Source organism: Antennarius striatus, chromosome 1 (assembly GCF_040054535.1).
Source record: "Antennarius striatus isolate MH-2024 chromosome 1, ASM4005453v1, whole genome shotgun sequence".
In the NCBI taxonomy this organism is placed as follows: domain Eukaryota; kingdom Metazoa; phylum Chordata; class Actinopteri; order Lophiiformes; family Antennariidae; genus Antennarius; species Antennarius striatus.
In genome coordinates, this window is record NC_090776.1 from 13790059 (window position 1) to 13809854 (window position 19796).

The 19796-nt window shown below is 39.4% G+C and overlaps 2 protein-coding genes across 3 annotated transcripts; one reads left to right on the top strand and one right to left on the bottom strand.

The window, feature by feature from the left end:
* Positions 1–252: 252 nt before the first annotated feature.
* On the top strand, positions 253–7509 carry LOC137597556 (LIM and senescent cell antigen-like-containing domain protein 1). 2 transcript variants are annotated; one of them, XM_068318349.1, is made up of 10 exons: positions 253–424; positions 1372–1528; positions 1655–1721; positions 3088–3208; positions 3323–3472; positions 3627–3777; positions 5325–5417; positions 5496–5544; positions 5635–5710; positions 6457–7509. In XM_068318349.1, exons 1-10 carry the CDS (start codon positions 393–395, stop codon positions 6569–6571), a joined length of 1011 nt encoding a protein of 336 aa, XP_068174450.1. In that variant the 5' UTR covers positions 253–392; the 3' UTR covers positions 6572–7509. The 2 variants fall into 2 exon arrangements, with proteins under 2 accessions (XP_068174450.1, XP_068174449.1); XM_068318348.1 differs by lacking the exon at positions 6457–7509 and adding an exon at positions 5897–6447.
* A 1613-nt stretch (positions 7510–9122) lies between these two features.
* On the bottom strand, positions 9123–15750 carry nkpd1 (NTPase, KAP family P-loop domain containing 1). Its single transcript, XM_068320338.1, has 5 exons — positions 15664–15750; positions 13206–13322; positions 11325–11653; positions 9762–11213; positions 9123–9560 (listed from the first exon to the last, which is right to left on the bottom strand). The coding sequence occupies exons 1-5, from the start codon at positions 15701–15703 to the stop codon at positions 9270–9272; spliced, it is 2229 nt and encodes a 742-aa protein (XP_068176439.1). The 5' UTR covers positions 15704–15750; the 3' UTR covers positions 9123–9269.
* Positions 15751–19796: the final 4046 nt, after the last annotated feature.

Consider the following 19796-nt stretch of genomic DNA (forward strand, 5'->3'; position numbering starts at 1 on the left):
GATCTTACCTTTAGTATGGAAGTCAATGGTTTGATTCGAATGTTTGATTTGGCAAAAGTTTTACGTCGAATGCCCTTCCTGACACAACCCTCTATTTATCCGGGCTTGGGACCGGCACAATAAGACACTGGCTTGTGCCCTCTTGCCTCTAGATTCTTAGCGAATCAGATAACACCCACAAAGTTAGACCCGCCTAAACAACCAAGGCACCCGCTACCAGCCAATCAAATGCAGAGCAGGGTGGGTCATACCCTCACCGTAGTAGGAGGCGAAATGAATCTGGGACGACAGTCGAATAAGCTTTGCCTGAAAACTTTGGCAACTCAGCGACACTTAAAAAAGCAGTGTTTATGGAAATATTCCAAATTCACTTCTAGAACTGTTTGATCAAGATGATGCTGGGGGTAGCGGGAATGACGGGCAGGTGAGGGTTTTATTTTGTGTCGGTAAAGTTAGCAGCAAACGTAGATTAAAATGTATACCAGGAAGCTAAAGCTAACGGTATAGTTAATGATCCACGTAATCGCTGGGGTGAAGAAAATTAAGCCCAACACTAAAATAAATCTCACTTTTATGTCAAAATGTACAATTTTATCCATATTAGAGTTCTTAATGCTGTATTACATCTAATAGATGATTGCCAAGTGCGAAATAATGCTGTTTTATCGCCCAATGTAGGAGGTAGGTTAACGAGCTGTGAGGTTAGCATGCTAGGTAGCGGTGCATCGGTCAGTACAAGAAAATCTTCCGGAAACATTACTTAATCCTCAACATTATGCCGAATGTTATTCCTCACAATTCCGTTGGAATCATCTTTATACGTGCCATGTAACGGATTAATTCAAAAGTACCGTTATGTGCAGACATCAACCAGTGATGACGTACCAAGCATGAATAGTGTGTACGTAATTTAACACAAGTAACTTTATTTCGTCCCTTTCTTAGTGTTCCGTGTTCTAACGTCGAATTCATGTAGCCCCACAGTTGGCATTGATCTATAAAGTTATTACATTATAATCTTATGTGTTGTGGAATATCATTTTATTTCATATGATTAAGATAAAATCTGAAATCTAGTTATTGATCATAAACAGTAACTGTGAGTGAGAGAGAGAGAATGAAGTGAAGGCTGGACATCATCCCTCCAGTCTTGACCAAATTTGGTGATGACTGTGCAGTCAGTAAAATGATTCACATGTTATTAATTCCACCCAGCTTGGCGTCAGCTGCTGAAACTAGTGCATCAGTTATTGTTGGGGTTATGCGAGAAATGATAAACACCAGCACCGCCTTGCATCACAGCCATTTGTCAGCCACAGGAACTCCAGGGAAGAAATTCACCAATATCTGTTTTCTTATCTAATGCAACAGCATTGCTAATGCCCTGGCCACTGCAGCCTGCGAGCGATGTAAGAGTGGCTTCGCTGCAACTGAGAAGATTGTAAATAGCAATGGAGAGCTGTATCATGAGCACTGCTTTGTGTGTGCCCAGTGTTTCCAGCAATTTCCAGAAGGTCTCTTCTATGAGGTACAGCACTCAAATAGACATCAGTTAATTTCACAAAGGAACACGTACACCATGCCGTGTATGATCATTTCTTGTCAAGCTTGTTTTCATGTAGACAAAGGTTTCTCTGTCTTTTTTTCTTAACAGTTTGAAGGAAGAAAATATTGTGAACATGACTTCCAGATGCTCTTTGCCCCTTGCTGTCACCAGTGTGGTGAGTGTTATGATGCATTACTCATTGGGGATCCGTCTAGATCTCACAATTTTCGGGCTGTTTGGACCCCACAAAGACAAGCAAGAACATACAGTAACTAATGGGAACGAGTCCTGTGTTAGGATACAGTCAGACTATTTCCATGGCTCACGATTATTGTTCAAGGAGTACATACAGCATTTTATGTATAGGATCTGAATGCTTCCCCCGGTGTGCTTCAAGGGGTTATTTCTCATTGTACATTGCTATATTGGTTTGATTGATTAGTGGACAGTGGTAATGGACAGAAAATGCATGAATATACAGAAGAGTTTTTTTTATTTTGTAATCTCATGAGACACTTGCCTTGTTGTTCACTGCTAGCAAATCATTAGTGGGGAGCTTTGCCATTATATGATCTCATTAAAATATCAACTAAGTACTCATTTAGTATTTAAAGAGACGGCTCTTTTCGTTCCAGACCCTTTTATTTGGTCCTCATTTTGCACAAACAAAATTCCCAGGTTATTATTCATTTGAAAGAACTTGACAAGAGTTTGGGGATGGGCTACACTAAGGCCCCGTCCACACGATGCTGGAACTTTTTGAAAACGCAAATTTTTTGCTGCGTTTACGCTTTCCGTCCACACGATAACGCAGATATCCGGAACGAAAACGCAACTTTTTAAAAACACTGACGTCTTGCCTGTGACGAAAACCTCTGTGACGTCATATTTATGTTGTGACAACAAAACACGGAGGATTCCTATTGGATACAATTTGACTCAATACTGCCACCACATAGTTTGGCATGCTTGTAGCCATCTTCGAAAATGCACTGCTGCGTTTACGTGTGGACGGAGATTTTTTAAAAACGCTGTTGTGTGGACGCGAATCGTTTTCGATGCGTTTTTAAAAAGTTGCGTTTTCAAAAAAATCCGTCATCGTGTGGACGGGGCCTCAGTTGGATAAGGTATGAGGATGTAAGAATCCATTATGTGAGAGATCATATCTCAATGCATTCCCACAGATCATTTAGGATTTATTCATGCTCCTATTTAGGTCTTCCCACTTGTGTCTACATCACCCAAGATGCACTTTAGTGCTACATAAGTTTAATTTTAATACTGTTTGACTGTGTCAAGGGAAAGACAAGACATGCTCTTAATAAAATTAATCAACAATTATAATGCAGTCAACATTAATGTGTCTCTTTGAGAACATTATAGAAAACACTGCAGTGCATTATAGAAACACTCAATCTCCATAATGGTGTGGTTATTAGGAACAACTGTTCACTGCTCAAAAAAATTGCAGGCAGTCCCAGCAGATGTTAGAAAATCAAACTAAGACTTGCCCTAAGCTGATCCCTCATTGTTTGGCTCAGGGGAGTTCATCATAGGCCGTGTCATTAAGGCTATGAACAATAGTTGGCACCCCGACTGCTTCTGCTGTGACATTTGCCAGGCTGTGCTTGCGGATGTGGGGTTTGTGAAAAATGCTGGCAGGTAAGTAGCCCATCTTATTATGACTTAAATGTAACACTATGACAGGCAGTACAGTGAATGAGCACGCATACGCAAGCCAGTGACTGGAAGCTTTTTCTTCTTTCTACACCCCAGACATCTGTGTCGCCCGTGTCATAATCGCGAGAAAGCTCGTGGCCTGGGCAAATATATTTGCCAGAAGTGCCATGCCATCATTGAAGAGCAGCCACTGATATTTAAGAACGACCCCTATCACCCAGACCACTTCAACTGCAACAACTGCGGGTTAGTTGTTGCCACAGGGAATAAAAAGGTTTGATTAGGTCGTCCTTCATCAGTCTCACCACCATACCCCCATATTTTATTCAGAGGACAGCAGAGGGTCAAATCCATGTACAGAAATATCTTAGCTTTTTCAGCCTGTTGTCGTTTTTCACAGGAAGGAATTGACAGCTGATGCCAGGGAACTGAAGGGAGAGCTTTACTGTTTGCCCTGTCATGACAAGATGGGTGTACCAATCTGCGGCGCGTGCAGGAGACCCATCGAGGGGCGAGTCGTTAATGCAATGGGCAAGCAGTGGCATGTTGAGGTGTGTGAAGAAGAATATTTTACTATTTATCAATGCTGTAGACAGAATGTCACACCGCTGTGCTTGACTAATGTCAATGTTGTTTCAATATCTTCTATTTAATTTCAACAAAGCTTTTAAAGAAAGCAAGGCCTGTTAGAATTTAATTTGTGTCCTAGGCAAAGTTGCCATTTTTTTGAGTGTTCAGATAATTGTGACATACTATACATCTACATGTGATTTTTATCTTTATTTATTTAAATCTTATATACTTTAATTACCCCCAAAGAGAAATTAATCACACATGCATATGTAGTGTGTACAGGCTCTGTAACACACACACACACACACACACACACACACACACACACACACACACACACACACACACACACACACACACACACACACACAGGGCCTGTGGGGATACAGTGTGGGGAAGGTAGAGTGGCAGGCAGCTCATTCGTGGTGCGCCCTTAATGGATTTCATGTCCAAATTTCCAGATAATGATGAGCAAAATGGATCATGAAACAAAAAAAGCACATATACTGTATGAATACTTAAGATTAAGTAACAGAATGATACAATATTAATTAAAACAAAACTTCCTGTGTTCCTGTAGGAAGTGTTTCTATTCAGAGCCGGTTGTGATATGCTTCAGAAAGGACTGCTGATAGACAGGTTTATAATAGCAAACAAATGTCATGCTGACTACCTTTTTATGCTGCCTTCACACAGAAACGAAATGAAAGTCTGTAATGAATTAAACATTTCCTTAGCGTTATTCATGCAAATGAAATTCATTAAATAAATCACTTTAGAACCAAAACACTGTTAATTAGCTAATTTGAGTCAGTAGGATTGATGTGAGCACTTTTAAAAAGAATGTTTCTTCTGAGTAAAAGTGGAGCAGATCAAGCTCTATTCATCTGTCTGGAGGCGGCTGAATTTTATACTTTTTAATAAACTCAAGACTAAACTGTGTGTAGCAGTCAATTAAATGCTGAAGACAGTCCTTAGCTGAAATTAATATTATGTCTAATGATTTTGAAATGACTTTAAATGCCAGGCATGAAGAGAGTTGAGCCATATATATATATATATATATATATATATATATATATATATATATATATACATATATATATATATATATATATATATATATATATACACACACACATGTATATATATGGATCTAATTATAAAGCAATCTAAAACAAACAACACTAAAGGACGCATTTAGAAAAAAAAATCCTTTCGAGTCCATTATAATTTTAAATGAGATTTTTTTCTCATTGCTGTTGTCATTGATGACATTTTGACTGTTTTATCTCAGATAAAATCTTTTTGCCTTTAATGTTCAGTCATCTTTCTATGTAGCCCTCCAAATATGTACCATGAGTTGACGTAGCAACAACAAAGCCAGGTCATTATCACAGTTAATGAAATTAAAATACTGGTTCTTTTTTATAAGGCAGATGATGGTTATTTCTCCTTTCCTGCAGTTTGAATGTAGCTGCTCTGTTTTTCCTGTTTCTCTGAGTAACATTTTTTTTATTTACAGCATTTTGTTTGCGCAAAATGTGAGAAGCCTTTCCTTGGTCATCGACATTATGAGAGGAAGGGATTGGCTTACTGTGAGACTCATTACAACCAGGTAAGAAGAATTCCCCCAGTCCTCATTGTTAATCAAATGAAATTTGTGTTTTCTGTAACACCTTTTTTTTTTTTCAAGCTCTTTGGGGATGTGTGCTATCACTGTAACCGTGTGATTGAGGGCGATGGTTAGTAGAATCAAAATATTCAAAATGTAATACTTTCTACTGTCCAAAATCAAACTGAATGAATAATCCTCAGAACTTTATTCTTTCTAGTGGTTTCTGCTCTCAACAAGGCTTGGTGTGTCAGTTGTTTCTCATGCTCCACCTGCAACACCAAACTCACTCTCAAGTAAGTGATGTTACTCATTCATGCTCTATTTTACCAACTATAAATAGTAGTTTAAAGTTAAACTCATCTTCCTAACCCTTACTAGGCTTCATCTCAACCATCTTTGTGAATTTCCTCCTCCCGCTCTGACTTATCTTCTAATGTCTCCTCTTTCATGCTGCACTTGCTGTGTCTTTGGTAACTCAGAGAAAAGTTTGTTGAAATTGACCTGAAACCAGTGTGCAAGCACTGCTATGAGCGCATGCCGGATGAGCTGAAACGCCGCCTGGCCAGACGTGAGCGTGATGCCAAAGACCGCAAGAGAAAGCCTGTCTGTCTGTAGTTATCCTTCACACTCCTTTTAATCGTTTGGTTACGTCTCTTCCATCGTACTTGTGCCATGCTTAGTAACCTCATCATACTGTGTTGCATGTTGTCATGTGGTTCATGTAGTAAAGGCACCCTGCAGGTGTTTTGTTTAATGTGTCTGCACTGCTGGAGATTTACTCTTACGACTATAATTAATTGATTAGTTCTCTTGTCCAGTGAAATTCAAGGTGATGACATTTGCGTACTGTAGTCCAGAGAGTTCGTCACACTGTAGTTTATCAAAACATTCCCACAAGTAAAGGCAGTTTAATTATATTTGTACATAATTTCTGCAAATCTGGAAAATTTAATTCAGAAACTGTAAAGATGTGTAGATTTAAAAAAAAAACTGAATTCAAGCAGTATGACGTATTGACATCATTTGCACTTTTTTGCAGGAACAAATTTGTTGAGTTTGACATGAAACCTGTTTGTAAAAAGTGTTACGAGAAGTTTCCTCTGGAGCTGAAGAAAAGACTGAAGAAGCTAGCTGAGTCTTTGGGACGCAAGTGAGCTGCTTCTAGCCAATAGGAGCTGGAGGAATTCTTCCTGTGTCTGTCATGCTAAAAAAGAAAAATAGGGAAACTGTTGACATATGGTATCAATCATTTCTTTTTAATACATTCCTAATTTATCCAAATGCTTCCCTCCACATTTGTGGTGTCCCAGTATATTCTTACTTACCAATGGAAATGATTTGTGAACTGCTGCGTGCAAAACTGTTATTTTTGAGAGTGTTTTGCATTATGTTGAATTACACATGTACATTGAATATAACAACGCTGTCTCAAAATGCAGATACTTGTGTAACCTATGAGCTACATAAATTACTTAAGTAACACGCTTAAAGGCAATTTAAAATGAAGTTTTATTTGGTGCAAAGCTTGTACTGAAACCACTGACTGTTTTTTTAGAACTTGTTTCTGGTGCATCCTGTTACTTTTTTATCAATCTGGCTTGACCATTTATTTCTCTGATATACTCTTTAGTCCTAATATTGTAATGGAATATCAATAATTTGGGAGAAAATGAATTGTAAATTTAAAAGCAACAAATTTTGAATCCTTTCAACTAACCTTTTGAAGTGAAGTCCCTTGTTATATACAGTACTGTGTGCTTTAAGTATGTACTGTATGTTCATGTACTGCTACTGTAGAAGCCTTCAGGCTTATCAAATGAACTAATACATCTTTCTAAGAGAAATTCAGACATGCTATCATGAAAACAAATTGATCCTAAGATATTGATGATTCAGCACATAGGATCAGCTGCAGGAAGTACCACATTACATTAAAATATATTTGCATTGATAAGAGAACAAGTGTTTTGTTAAGAATGCTTAAGTGTCTTGTTATTTTTATTTACATTCTACAAGTATTTGATGACTTTCATGCTCCAGGTACATATACCATGTGTTTTTTTCTGCTTAATGATCAATAAAGTATTCCTGAACATTTCGTAGTGAATGTGATAGACTGAAATGACAAACACACCTTTGAAATAGATGCCGTATCCTCGGTTAAAATATTAAAATAATAACATGATTGTGATGATTCTTCATAGCTTGAGGCCCCGTCCACACGATGCCGGAACTTTTTGAAAACGCAACTTTTCTGTTGTGTTTACGCCTTCCGTCCACACGACAACGCAGATATCCAGAACGAAAATGTAACTTTTTAAAAACGCTGGCCGAGGTGGATTTAAAAAAACAAAGAAACACTGGGTCTGCGTTGTCGTGTGGACAGCCTATCCGCGACTTTTTAAAAACGCTGACGCCTTGCCTGCGACGAAAACCGCTGTGACGTCATATTTATGGGCCCGTGTGTTGTGACAGCAAAACACGGAGGATTCCTATTGGATAAAATTTGACTCAATACTGCCACCACATGGTTTGGCATGCTCATAGCCGTCTTCGAAAACGCACTGGTGCGTTTACGTGTGGATGGAGATTTTTTTTAAAAACGCACTTGTGTGGATGCGAATCGTTTTCGATGCGTTTTTAAAAAGTTCCGTTTTAAAAAAAATCCGTCATCGTGTGGACGGGGCCTGAGAAGAATTAATTAGTTAAGAATTAATTGAGAAGAATTAGTTTTTTTCACAATTCATCAAAACATTGACTGCAAGTAAACTTAAATTTTATATACAATACAGCCATCAGAACCACAGTTTGCACTTTTTTCTTATGACTTTTTGCCGAGCCTACCCTGTCTTGTGGCTGACCCTCTTCTAGAGCAGCCTAAACCAGTTTTTAGCATCTATTTACGTTTTAATAAGAGTAGATCTTCAGGTAGCATGTTTCACAGCTTTTTAAGTTTCCTGATCATTTTGTGACTTTTATAACATAAAACAGTATATTGCATCTCAAAGATATTTCCTAGAAACAAAGTGTCATAATAAAAAAAAGCAGCATTGTTCAGAGTAACATACAAATCTTGACACTTTCAGACAATGAACTAAGTATGCTTTTCCCACATGTTCAGTATTCACTGATCCATTCAGCAGGAAAATCTGATCATGAAAGAAAACCTGGGATGGTTGTTAGAATTTCATGGAAATGAACAAGGGAGGCTGCTGTGTAACCTGGTCTCTCTTTTTTAGTTTGTCTGAGCTAATATGGAGTGGGGTCTGGAAGCCCAACAGGACCAAATACTACTAATACGAAGAGGAAAATACAGATGGGCTCCATGCTTTTTTGAGATAGCACCACAAATGTCTAGTGGGTCTTGGCCTTGGTGTTGGTATGCACCCTCCAAGATAACTAATTTACAAACAAACATTAGAGCTCATTCGATGAATTGATGAGTCAACTTTGAGACACTGAGATAAGATGAAAGTGTGTTTAAAAGTTAATTACTTTAGGATATTCATTTCCCATGCTTGTGTTCTTATCATGACTTGAAATGAGAATATTGATGCCAGGCTCATGTCCACAGTGTTACCCTACAGTTAGAAGTAAATGGGAAATAGGCAAATATATTTTATTTATCAGCTCATTACAGTATCCGTATCAAACAAGAACAGTACAGACACTTGTCATTATATGGAGGTGGAAGCAGGAGAGGATTCATTTTGCATAAAGACTGAACAGAAATTTGTTCTATTCATAGTTAGACAACATGCGAAACAATATACATTTCTATTTACCTTTGTTTTTTAGAAGAAACAGTGGATCACACTTAATGTGAATCTTTTTTCGTGGTCCACATTACCATTAACTGTTTGCCAGACTGGGATTGGACCAGTACTGGGGAGCAACATGTAATGGTAACCTAGGCAGCTGGTTTGAGGAGAAATGGGAAGATTTTGGTAACATGTTCTTATATTGTGGCTGGAGATGCGATGGTATACCCAGGAAATGCAGTCTGAAAGTTGCCCATTCACCAACGGTCATATCTAGGAGGTCTTTTAGGTCATCTGGATCACAGAAGACCAGTGCCAAACCGCTGAGGCCATTGCGTCTCACAGTGTCAACATACTTACTGGGGAATTTCATTTTCTCCAACTATAAAAAAGAAGGACAGAACAACAAAACAATCAGAAAGTCAGGTTGTGACATCTCAAGCTATGATGAAAGGACCATTGAACTTGTTTGGCCACATTTTAAAAAATTGTTCAACATTATGTGTCCAATTTTGACAGGCATTCCCAAAACAACCAGGGATGAAATGTTATGAATATGAAATGTTTTACTAAAATGTCTTACTTCTTTACATACGTCTTCTATATCCATTTTAATAATAGTTGCGACTGGCAGAGGGGCAAGGTTCCTCATCCAACCAGAGTCTTTCAGCCTGGATGTCCCTCTGATCTGAGCCAACTCCATCTTAATTGTGTGATCCAGGTTCACTGTTGCCACTTCAAATATCATCAAGTCCTGTATGGTGAACTGAAAATCTACCTTAAGAAATTTCTCAAACATCTCTGGATCTCCGTCTTGCCCGAGGAGGTCCTCAATCTGCGCACTCATCAAATACAGCTCTGCCCTGGACTCGCAGAACACTTTCCATAAAGTCTTTGAATTGCCAAGACTGGCGACACCTTTGCCGTCAATCTCATCTCTCTGCTGAGCATCTTCTACACACTGGATGATCCAGCTGAGACGACATGGCCACTGATTGACCAAAACCACCCAAGCTGCAACGAGTTCTGGCTGAGGATGCTCTTTTTTCAAGGCCTTCATGATTATCACAGTTATTCGAATGGAGTTGATCACTCTTCTCATAGACATAGAATCGTCAAGTATGTACTTGTGTAGAGCCATTTTGTTGCTTCCAAAGATACTCCTGAGCAACTGCTCCACCTTCTCTTCCTCTTCTTCCTCTTTTACATTGAGTGCAGCTATATTTCTGTCAATCAGTGGATTTGACTCTACCATATCCAGTGCAATCTGCGAAGATCCATGTGAGCAAGATATTTTTTTCATTTTGTCCTCCCCAGTGCTCATGTCCTTAGGGACCTTCAAATCTTTTGTGAGGCTGTAGAATAAACTACACTTTGAATCATCACAGAGTGGTGGGACTGTAAAAGCCAAAGTCACAATGCAGTTCAACAGTTCATAAGCCCTCTCCTCCTTGCAGAAATAGCCATCTGCAAAGTTGATTTTCTGCACAAGGATGCTCGGGTTAACAGCTAGAATGGAAATGAATGGACTGTCATCGTTTGACAAAAGAATGTTAATGGCATTTAGAACTGCAACAATTTTTTTTGGAGAACACCGGTCCAGATCTGTAATCTTCAGTACAATGCGTATCTTTCTTCTCTCGAACACTTCCATAAAATCGATGAAGCGTGAAAGAAACCACATTTCCTTCCTTACTTGGTTCATGAAGCCCAGTTGACTGCTGACCCGTTTATTGTCCATGCCTTTCTTGATGTGCAGATCCAGGTTAACGATGAGGTTCTTGACTGTCAGTAAGACAAATTTCAATGAAGTAGCTGCTGGTACTCCTAGAGCAGCGATCAGCAGGCCCTCTGGCACGCTCACTTGGCTTTTCGTTCCATTCATCCCCAGGCCTGACTCAGGTTTGGGAAGTTCAAAGGTCAACAGGAATATCATGATAATAATTGGAACCACAAGAATGGATAAGACGAGAAACCACAAAGGGCAGCAGCAAACCATTTTTGGCCGCCAATCTTTGGGACTGTCCTCCAGGATCTAAAATGTGTACAAAAAAACCAAAACAGAGCAGAGCTGAAGCTTAACTTCAACGTAACTTAAATGGCTGTAGACTCTAACAAGAAGGATGATTTTAAATGATTCACTAACCTTTTTCTTTACTTCCTCTTCTTCATCGTGTTGAGCCAAGCGATAAAGAACCAGCTGTAATTTCCCAAAGTTGACCTGCATGGCCTGAAGCAGCCTAATGGCTAGACCAGCCCAAAGGAGGTCACTCCCTGCAAAATGCCAGGCACTAAAATGTACATAGATGAACCTGACATTATGCTGCTGCTGGTTATTCTTAGTCCAAATGGGCCTGTAGAAGAGCAGTCGCAGAATAAGTGACAGAATGTCACAAATTGAAGGGGTAACTGAGCGAGGCCTGGATTTTCCTTTGTACTCCAGCTGGATTGTTGATGCCTGCTCCTTCATGTTCACTGAAGACACATAAACATATCACTGCATTTAGGATAAATTCTTTTGCCGGCTGGTGTACGTGCACAGGATAAAGTTCAACGGGACAACATTCCAGCACATTCGATAAGTAAATAAAGTAAATCTGAAAGGCAGTACCCCAACTAAGTACGTCCAGTGAGTTAGTTTTCTGCTGCAGAATCTTGCCTCTTCTTCCAATCCTGAAAGTAGCATCACTTGAAGACCCCACCCCCACCGACTTGCCAATTTATTCGTGTAAAGATTCTGAAGCTTTTGTGTGTGTGTATGTGTGTGTGTTTCACTATGAATGTCAGATTAAATTGCAGTCCTGAGTGATTGCTGCTGATGGATTGTTGAATTCAAATTAAGAATGGATGACATTTGTGAAGGTCAGAGTATTGCTAAGTGCGGTGGTGGGCGTTATAATTTCTAAAATATACAGATATGTCACCTAGTTGAATTAGACTTCAAATGAGCTGCGACAGATCATTTGATGATTATTTTGCATGTTCTCTGCAGACTTTCATATGTATATTTCACTTTACAGATTTTCAATCTGATCATTGGAATACAACAGTACGTATTTATCTCTACCTACCATTGCACCTTCCACATCATAATTAATACCAAGTTTCACTCTAACTCTTATGTCTGTGTAAAGATAAGTAAAGATAAACTAATGCATAAATCAATGCAGCATGGTGTCAAACCTGGGAAAACAGATTGGTTAAATGGCTAGAATTTTTTTAGAATGCTGATACTGTAATTGTAACCTGAATATTTTTACCTTTTTGGCTAATTTATAAAACAGTCTGGACATTACATTAAACATACTTCCTTTTTCAGGTAAAACAAAACTTTTCTGATGAAATACAGTCTTGAAAAAGAAGTTTCTTTTCTAATTGTTCAAAGTCTAGGATACACAATATATTCTAATTCAGACTTACAGAAAGACAGTATTTATCCCTGGTTCACAAAACCTTTATCCTTGAACATTGTGCATGTATTGATAAGTCAATATAAAGCCTGGTCCATCATGAACAATTCTGCCAAGGCTTGAAAAATCATCATGACAGCCCAATAATGTAAGACCTTTTGGGTACCACAAAAGAAACAACCTTAAACATGTCTTTTTCTATTGGAACCCTCCTCTGAATGGAGCCCATGTTCTATTCAGTCTGTTCAATGTCAAACATTAATAAAAATAAAGTTTGTATTTTCATGTTTGAGTCCTCAAATAGTTTAACAACTCTATGCACTTATTTGTTGAATTATATTTCTATTTATTGTTGTTATTTTATGCACATCTCGTTCTGGTATTTAAAAAAATATTGCTCTTCACTTGAAATTTACATCTATTTGATACATAAAATGAAAATATGCCTAGAATGTTACAGATATACTGTAGGTTTGAAATTTATTTCGATGCCATACACTTTTATAACTGGCACCAACGTAAGAATCTTGGGATCATCCTGTAGTTTCTACTTGCAGATTGAACACTTCTGCAGGGATTTAAGCAGTTCCCTGAAGCAGGTAGATTTATTAACAAACCTTCTATTTGTTCGAGGATCATGCTCAGTCGATTCTGACATGCGGAGTAGAGTCCAACAGTTGCAGGTGACGACACTTTTGTCAGGGTCTTTGCCAACGCGTATGCATAAATATCATCTGCAAAGGCATTGACAACAAAACCCAACATAATTGATATTTAAGATTTCATTCGACATCTGATTTTGGATGCACATCAGTTTTGATTATGTGCAATAAAACACCAGAATAGTTAAAGTTTGACAGACCCTTTAAATTCCCACAATAAATCTGAATAAGTCTACAGTAAAAAAAAAAAAAAAAAATTACTGACGGCAAACTTGACATTGCTGTTAATGAAAATTGTTTATTTATGCATTTATAAGCTTTACTAAAACCAAGCCCTTGAACAGGAGCTACTGAACAGCCTATTGTATGGTGTTATGCCATGACAGCTACAGACCACTATCCCTTTTGTCCTTCTCAGTCAATGATTTAGTCTCCACTCTGTCTGCGATCAGGTTTATGTACAGCTCAGTTTCTATGGCGTTGTTCGTGAACGACATGCTAATGCATTAAGTGAGGAAGAGCATTGTGCTTCCATTGTGGATTCTTACTGGTATTTGACACGCTGTTAATTCCTTGTTAGGTTAGTTTAAAGTTGGCTTCAGTTGAAATACACAAGTCAGTTTGATGTGCAGCCGGTGAACTTCAATTCTCTCTTCTGAAGGTGGTTAAACGAGGCTCCATTGTGAGTGAGGTACTTTTTATGATTAGGAATATCAAGAGCATTTTATTCTTACTATTAATAGCATTTTGAACTGGCTGTCCTTCGTTTCTATTCTAAGATATTGGATAGTTTTGTTTGGAAAACTATAACACCGATGTTGCGCTCTCCAAACTGCACATGATGATTGATTGGACTGCTTTAAAAGTCACTTCACAATGTCCTCTAGAGTAGTGATGCCTAACCCTGCGGACCGATACCAGTCCGTGGGCCAGTTGATACCTGGTTGTACAGAAAGAATACATAATGTACATTATTACATCCCGCTTCAAAGCGGCGATGCATTGTAATTGTCAGTGTTCATCCGTTTGTATGTTCACCAAATATCTTCGCAACCATTGCAGATAGAAAGATGAAACAAAAAGCACATTACTTGGGCGGCAAAGGGGATGAAAACAAATGGATGGACGATCGGACGAACAAACACACGAACACTGACAATCACCACTTTGAAGTGGGATGTAACAAGAACCAAGGCAGTCACAGACTGCAACATCCCGCCTGAAAGTACTAGCTCACTTTTCGATACCTTTGACCTTTCAGGGTAGGTCAAACTATGCACTAGCTTTGACCATAGATTAAAGCTAGTGCATAGGTAGATCAAAAAACTAGCTTTGATCTGTGGTCTTACACTGGAATTCTCCCTCGTCTTTCCGGTCTTATCCGGTTCCTGAGTGTACAAAAGTTGAAATTTGATCTTGACCTAGTTTTCTCAAGGTCAAGGTCATCATCGTATTTTCATCCCCTTTGCCGCCCATGTGGTATTTTTTTCATCTTTCTATCTGAAATGGTTGCTAAGATATTTGGTGGACAGACGAACTAACACGGACAATTACAATACATCACTGCTTTGAAGCGGGATGTAATAATACACTAATTTCTCGATTATTCGTGCTTCAAGATGCACGGCTTCACTACATCGTGGATTTTTTTGTAGGTAGTCATGTGATACATCCTATTGGCTGAAAGCATCTGTTTGACCGCTGTCTTCCGACCTACGGTTCCTCCTACAATTTTTCTTTAACACAAAAGTGTTTTAAACAGTCAATAAGAGTGTGGGAAAAGGTAATACAGATATAAGATGGTTTAATGTGGGGAGTATGTGGAGGGTTCATAAACGTTTAAATTACTGTAAATAATAAAATAAATAGTTTGTGGCCATAACGCGGAATTTTGTTTTTCATGGATGATCCTGGAACACATTGTCCGCGACAAACGAGAGATTACTGTAATAATAATAATAAGCAAGCATTCATTCACATATCCATTCACTTTCTAAACCCGTTTCATCTGCTGTCGCGGGTTGCGGGGTGCTGGAGCCTATCCCAGCCGACTAGGTGTGTGAGGCAGGGGACACTCCGGGCGTGACGCCCGTGCACCGCGGAGCCACGTGGAGACAGACAAGGGAGGAGGTGCGGGGAAGCTGGAGAACCCGGAGAGAACACACACAAACACGGGGAGAACATGTAAACTCCGCACAGAGTGAGACTCGAACCTGCATCATTTTATTTCATCACCTCTATTTATAGCCTTTTAACCAGTGGAAAACAGTAACATATAGCCAACTGTCCCTTCAGAAAAAAAGAAGAACAACCTTAATCATTCAATGTCAAGTAAAGTACAGCATGAGCTACTATTTCTCCTTAAATGAAACGTGTTGTGCCTCATTGGTTTAAGTACTTGCAGATAATTTACCTTTCGTTGGCTTACAGGCGATGACTGTTCCTTGGGACATGCTGCCTTCGCAGATAATCTGTCTCACCTACAAACAGGAAGAAACAGCAGGGACCTCAGTGCAAGCATAGCAGTCGTCTGTCTGCATGCCTTCTGTTCACCTTGCACGTGTCAGTGAAGGGGGTGGAGGAGTCATTACACCCGACTGGGACAATGTTTTGTCATTTGGGGGAAGTGTAATTACACCTTACGAGGCTCTTCTGGTTTTTTTTTTCCAATTATCTAGCAAAGGATAATTATAGTCACAGTCAACTTTATTGTCAAATGTACCATATATGCACGACATATAGCACAGATGAACTTATAGTCCTCTCAGACCCACAGGCAGTAAAAAAACACAAAAGAACCGCTCTAGCGGGAGAGAAAGGAGCCGCTGCGTGTGCGGATGAGAATAACCCTGCTTCATAGAAAGGTGCAGAAATGCCAGTAAAAGCTCAAAAGAAGTGAGGACCAAAAACAGCTATCATTTCTTTAAATGAAAGTTTAAAAGGCTTTAAATTGACTTTTGAATGAAAACCAGAAAAAAAGCTTCCCTATCAGTGTTCTTGTTCAACTTGAAAATCAGAGGTTAAAATGTTCAAGTTGTGTATGAAACACTACAGTCAAACAGAAAGCACAAATCTGCTTACATGGCAAAAACAGAAATCCACACCAAATGATGATTTTCTTTTTCTGTGTTTTGATTGACAGATATTTAAGTGATTTTTTTTTTTTACTGTAACTTTCATGTGTGGGTTTGTACTCACCTAAAGAGCAGTTTGTGTTTTTATGACCGTAGAAATGTCAACACTTTTGCTGTGTCAAGCCCTGGCTCACATTACATCGTCGTTCTTCCTCCTGGCAAAATAGTTTCCCTTTCTTTCTGCCTGTGCACGCATAATAGCTTCACAACCAGTCTGCAGAGACCACAAAACCGCTATAGATACTGTATTTTGTTTCTTTTTTATTTTTAAGCTTGTCAGTTTAACCACCGATAGATTGCAAATGTCTGTGATGTGATTAGAAGCTGCCATAATATAATTCAGGTTATTCTCTTGTAGATGTGTGTTAGTAATGAAAGAAGCTTACCTGATTAAGCTCCAAATATCAGTCCTGATCCTTAACTTAATGTCTCTTTACTATTAATTTGAACGTATTCAGAAAATTAGTCTGTCAGGAGCGTTAAGGTGTGGTGAACTTCATGTTCCCAGGATCTCAATCCTGTAAAACTTTACAACACTGATAGGAGAAAGAAAATGCACCTGATAACGACAGGGCTATATTTCTGTAGGCTCGACTGTTTTCAGGAAGTGAAATCACATTCAGGATGAATTTAGTTCTGAGAGATGGGGCTGTAAGTTTCTTTCATTCGCCTTTTGCAATCTGTTACACCATACTCCCATTCCCAATCGTCCCTCTATTCACACAATTGGAGAGAAGTGGGTTGTTCCTGAAAGCATTAAAAGGTAGAAAAATCCCTATTATTGCAAAAGCTCCTGGCATTCATTGTCCAACTTTTCCCGTCCATGGAAAAATGTAACAAATGAGTGATTTCACGCTAGAGCCTGAAGTCTGCATGATTCATGAAGTGAATTTCTAGTTCTGAAGTCCCCGAGGTCGAGAATAGTTGGATTCCTCCTCCTAGCCTGAACTGACATGCGTAGCAGTTAAGATGCCAAGACGGTGACACCAAAGCCTTTTTTGCCCAGAGCAGGATTTGATATGACATAACTGGTTAAGCAAGCTTAGAAAAACAAACTAGGAGTCTGATTTCCTTTGGCATGTTTACTGTTTTGAAGCCTTCTTTTACCATCTGGCGTTGCAGAATACTTCACAGCACAAGTCGCAAACTGCTGCAGATAAACTTCATCAAGTAAATTATGTCAAGGTGCATTTTATGTATTTTATGTGAGTGTCCGATTCCTGACGTTGAAAGCAGGAACACAGCTCAATTTCTTTTTTGTTGATCATCGTCAATAAAACCCAGCTGTAGATAAAGGCACATACTGGTGCACATTAACAAAAATACTTTATTTTGCATTATTATGCTCAAGTAAATAACCGTACGCTGGAAGTATCCTGTTTCATCGTTCAGTATGAGATCATTTTTGAGCGACATATTTTTTTTGATGAGTGCTGTCGACTGAGTTTTTGCGATTGAAGGCTGGATATGTCCTTTTCTTACAGTATTTTTGGTGTTCTATGAATCTCCATGAACCAGTATAAGTATGATACGGAAAGAAATCGCAAAACTACTTATCATGTATGGTGATTGTCAAACTAAACACTCAATATGAGGGCTTGTGGAATTTCTTTTATACTGTAATTGTGTTGTAATCCAACGCACCAACAGAGGGCGCTATAGTATTGTGCATGAAAACAGGACTATGACGTTTGATCCTCACTCTCTGTTTGGTATGTGGGAGCAGACCTGAGTGAAGGAGGCATTTTCTTAAATTGGGGTGGGGTCAAGAGCTGAAAATGTGCTGGACTTCTCTTGCATGGGCTGATGATCATTTAATTTACGTCAATAACTGCAACACACGGAGCCCACAATTGCACAGTCATAGCCATCTGCATGTATTCCTTATCTATTGTTCTGAAGGGCAGATGAGCTTCAGTATCGACGCAAATCCTGACACCAGCTTGCCCGGCCTAATTGGCCTCAAGATCTCTTGTTGGTGTGATCTATTGATCACACCAACACCAACAGCACATGCTGCTAAGACATGCGGAAAGGATGGCGATATAGCGAGATACACTGAATATAAGCACAGACAAATCTGGGTGTGATGTCTCAAGTTTTTCTGCTCATTCTGCAGAGGTGTGCAGCAGCAAGAAAAGATAATGATAAGGTCTTCAGCCTGAGGTGCAAGGGTCCGGATCCTTGCCGCAAACTGATTCACACTTGCTGATTGTTCTTTATTGTTACCAAGTGGTTGATGGCACCAACAAATGGAGGTTTCTGAATGTGGTGACCCAAAAAGATATATAGATACTGCCTGTTTTAACAATCCTTCCAGAGATGGCAAGATCAAAACTCCTCCATGCTCAAAAGATTCACTTTTCCTCTTAATGGAACTGTGACAAACGCCAGAGGAAGGGGAAGGTATGAGATTGCCTCCAAAGGGCCCTTAGAGGGCAAGGATGAGTGAAATGCCATGCATGCTGATCTTTTATCCATCAGTACAAACATTCTATACATGATTATTTTTACCTCCACCTTCAACCTCCTCTCCATTCACATTCTGAGCCGAGATCACATCATTTCACTCGGATCTACTTCCATTTCCGCTCTTTCTCTCCTCCCCTTTCAAGGAGAGCAGACATTTCAATGTAAATAGTGCCTATGCTCATCTCCGCGTAACCCCCCCCCCCGCGCCACATTCTGTACAGCCATCCCTCAAATCCCAGAAAAACTCATAAGAGAAACATATGTATGTTTATGAGGCCAGCCGCACAATATGCCCTTCACTGCCTTGTACAAGGCAATACATTTTTCTTTATGGGGCGCACAAATTTCCCTTTCTCTACCGTGTGTGATTGCTACATTCCCATATGGTATTACATTTATGATGCATGACAAGCTTACAATTCTCCATCTCTTCTGCAGCACAGTGTGAGTAACCTGAGCTGTCCAAAAGTCAAGGCTGTGACAACGGGGATCATTACACATTTTTCTTTCTGTGCAGCTCCCTCTCTCCGTATTCCTCTCCATGCCTCCATGAAATCTGTCTGTTCCCGCTGATGGAGAGTGCAACTACCAGATGAAAAACCCAGCCCTTCTCCGGGTGATACTGCTGGAATCTGTGTCCACTCTTGGATTTTTTCTTACCCTGTATGTGTGCATACATGTGCGTCCAACTGCTGATCCTACTCCCCATTTTGTTGTCAATACAGTGGGACTCAAGGGGGTTGTAGCGGATGATGGCTGTTGACAGGTCCTGGATTGGTGAAGCAAACATGATGGCGGCTCTTGTAGTGATAGAGGAGCAGAATCTTGAGCCTCTTTGAAGAGCGTTATTAAACCGTGATAGAATCTGCTGCCAGTCAGACCTACGTAAAAGCAAAGAGGAGGATATAACCATGTAGTGCAAAGTACGTCTTGTTATAGC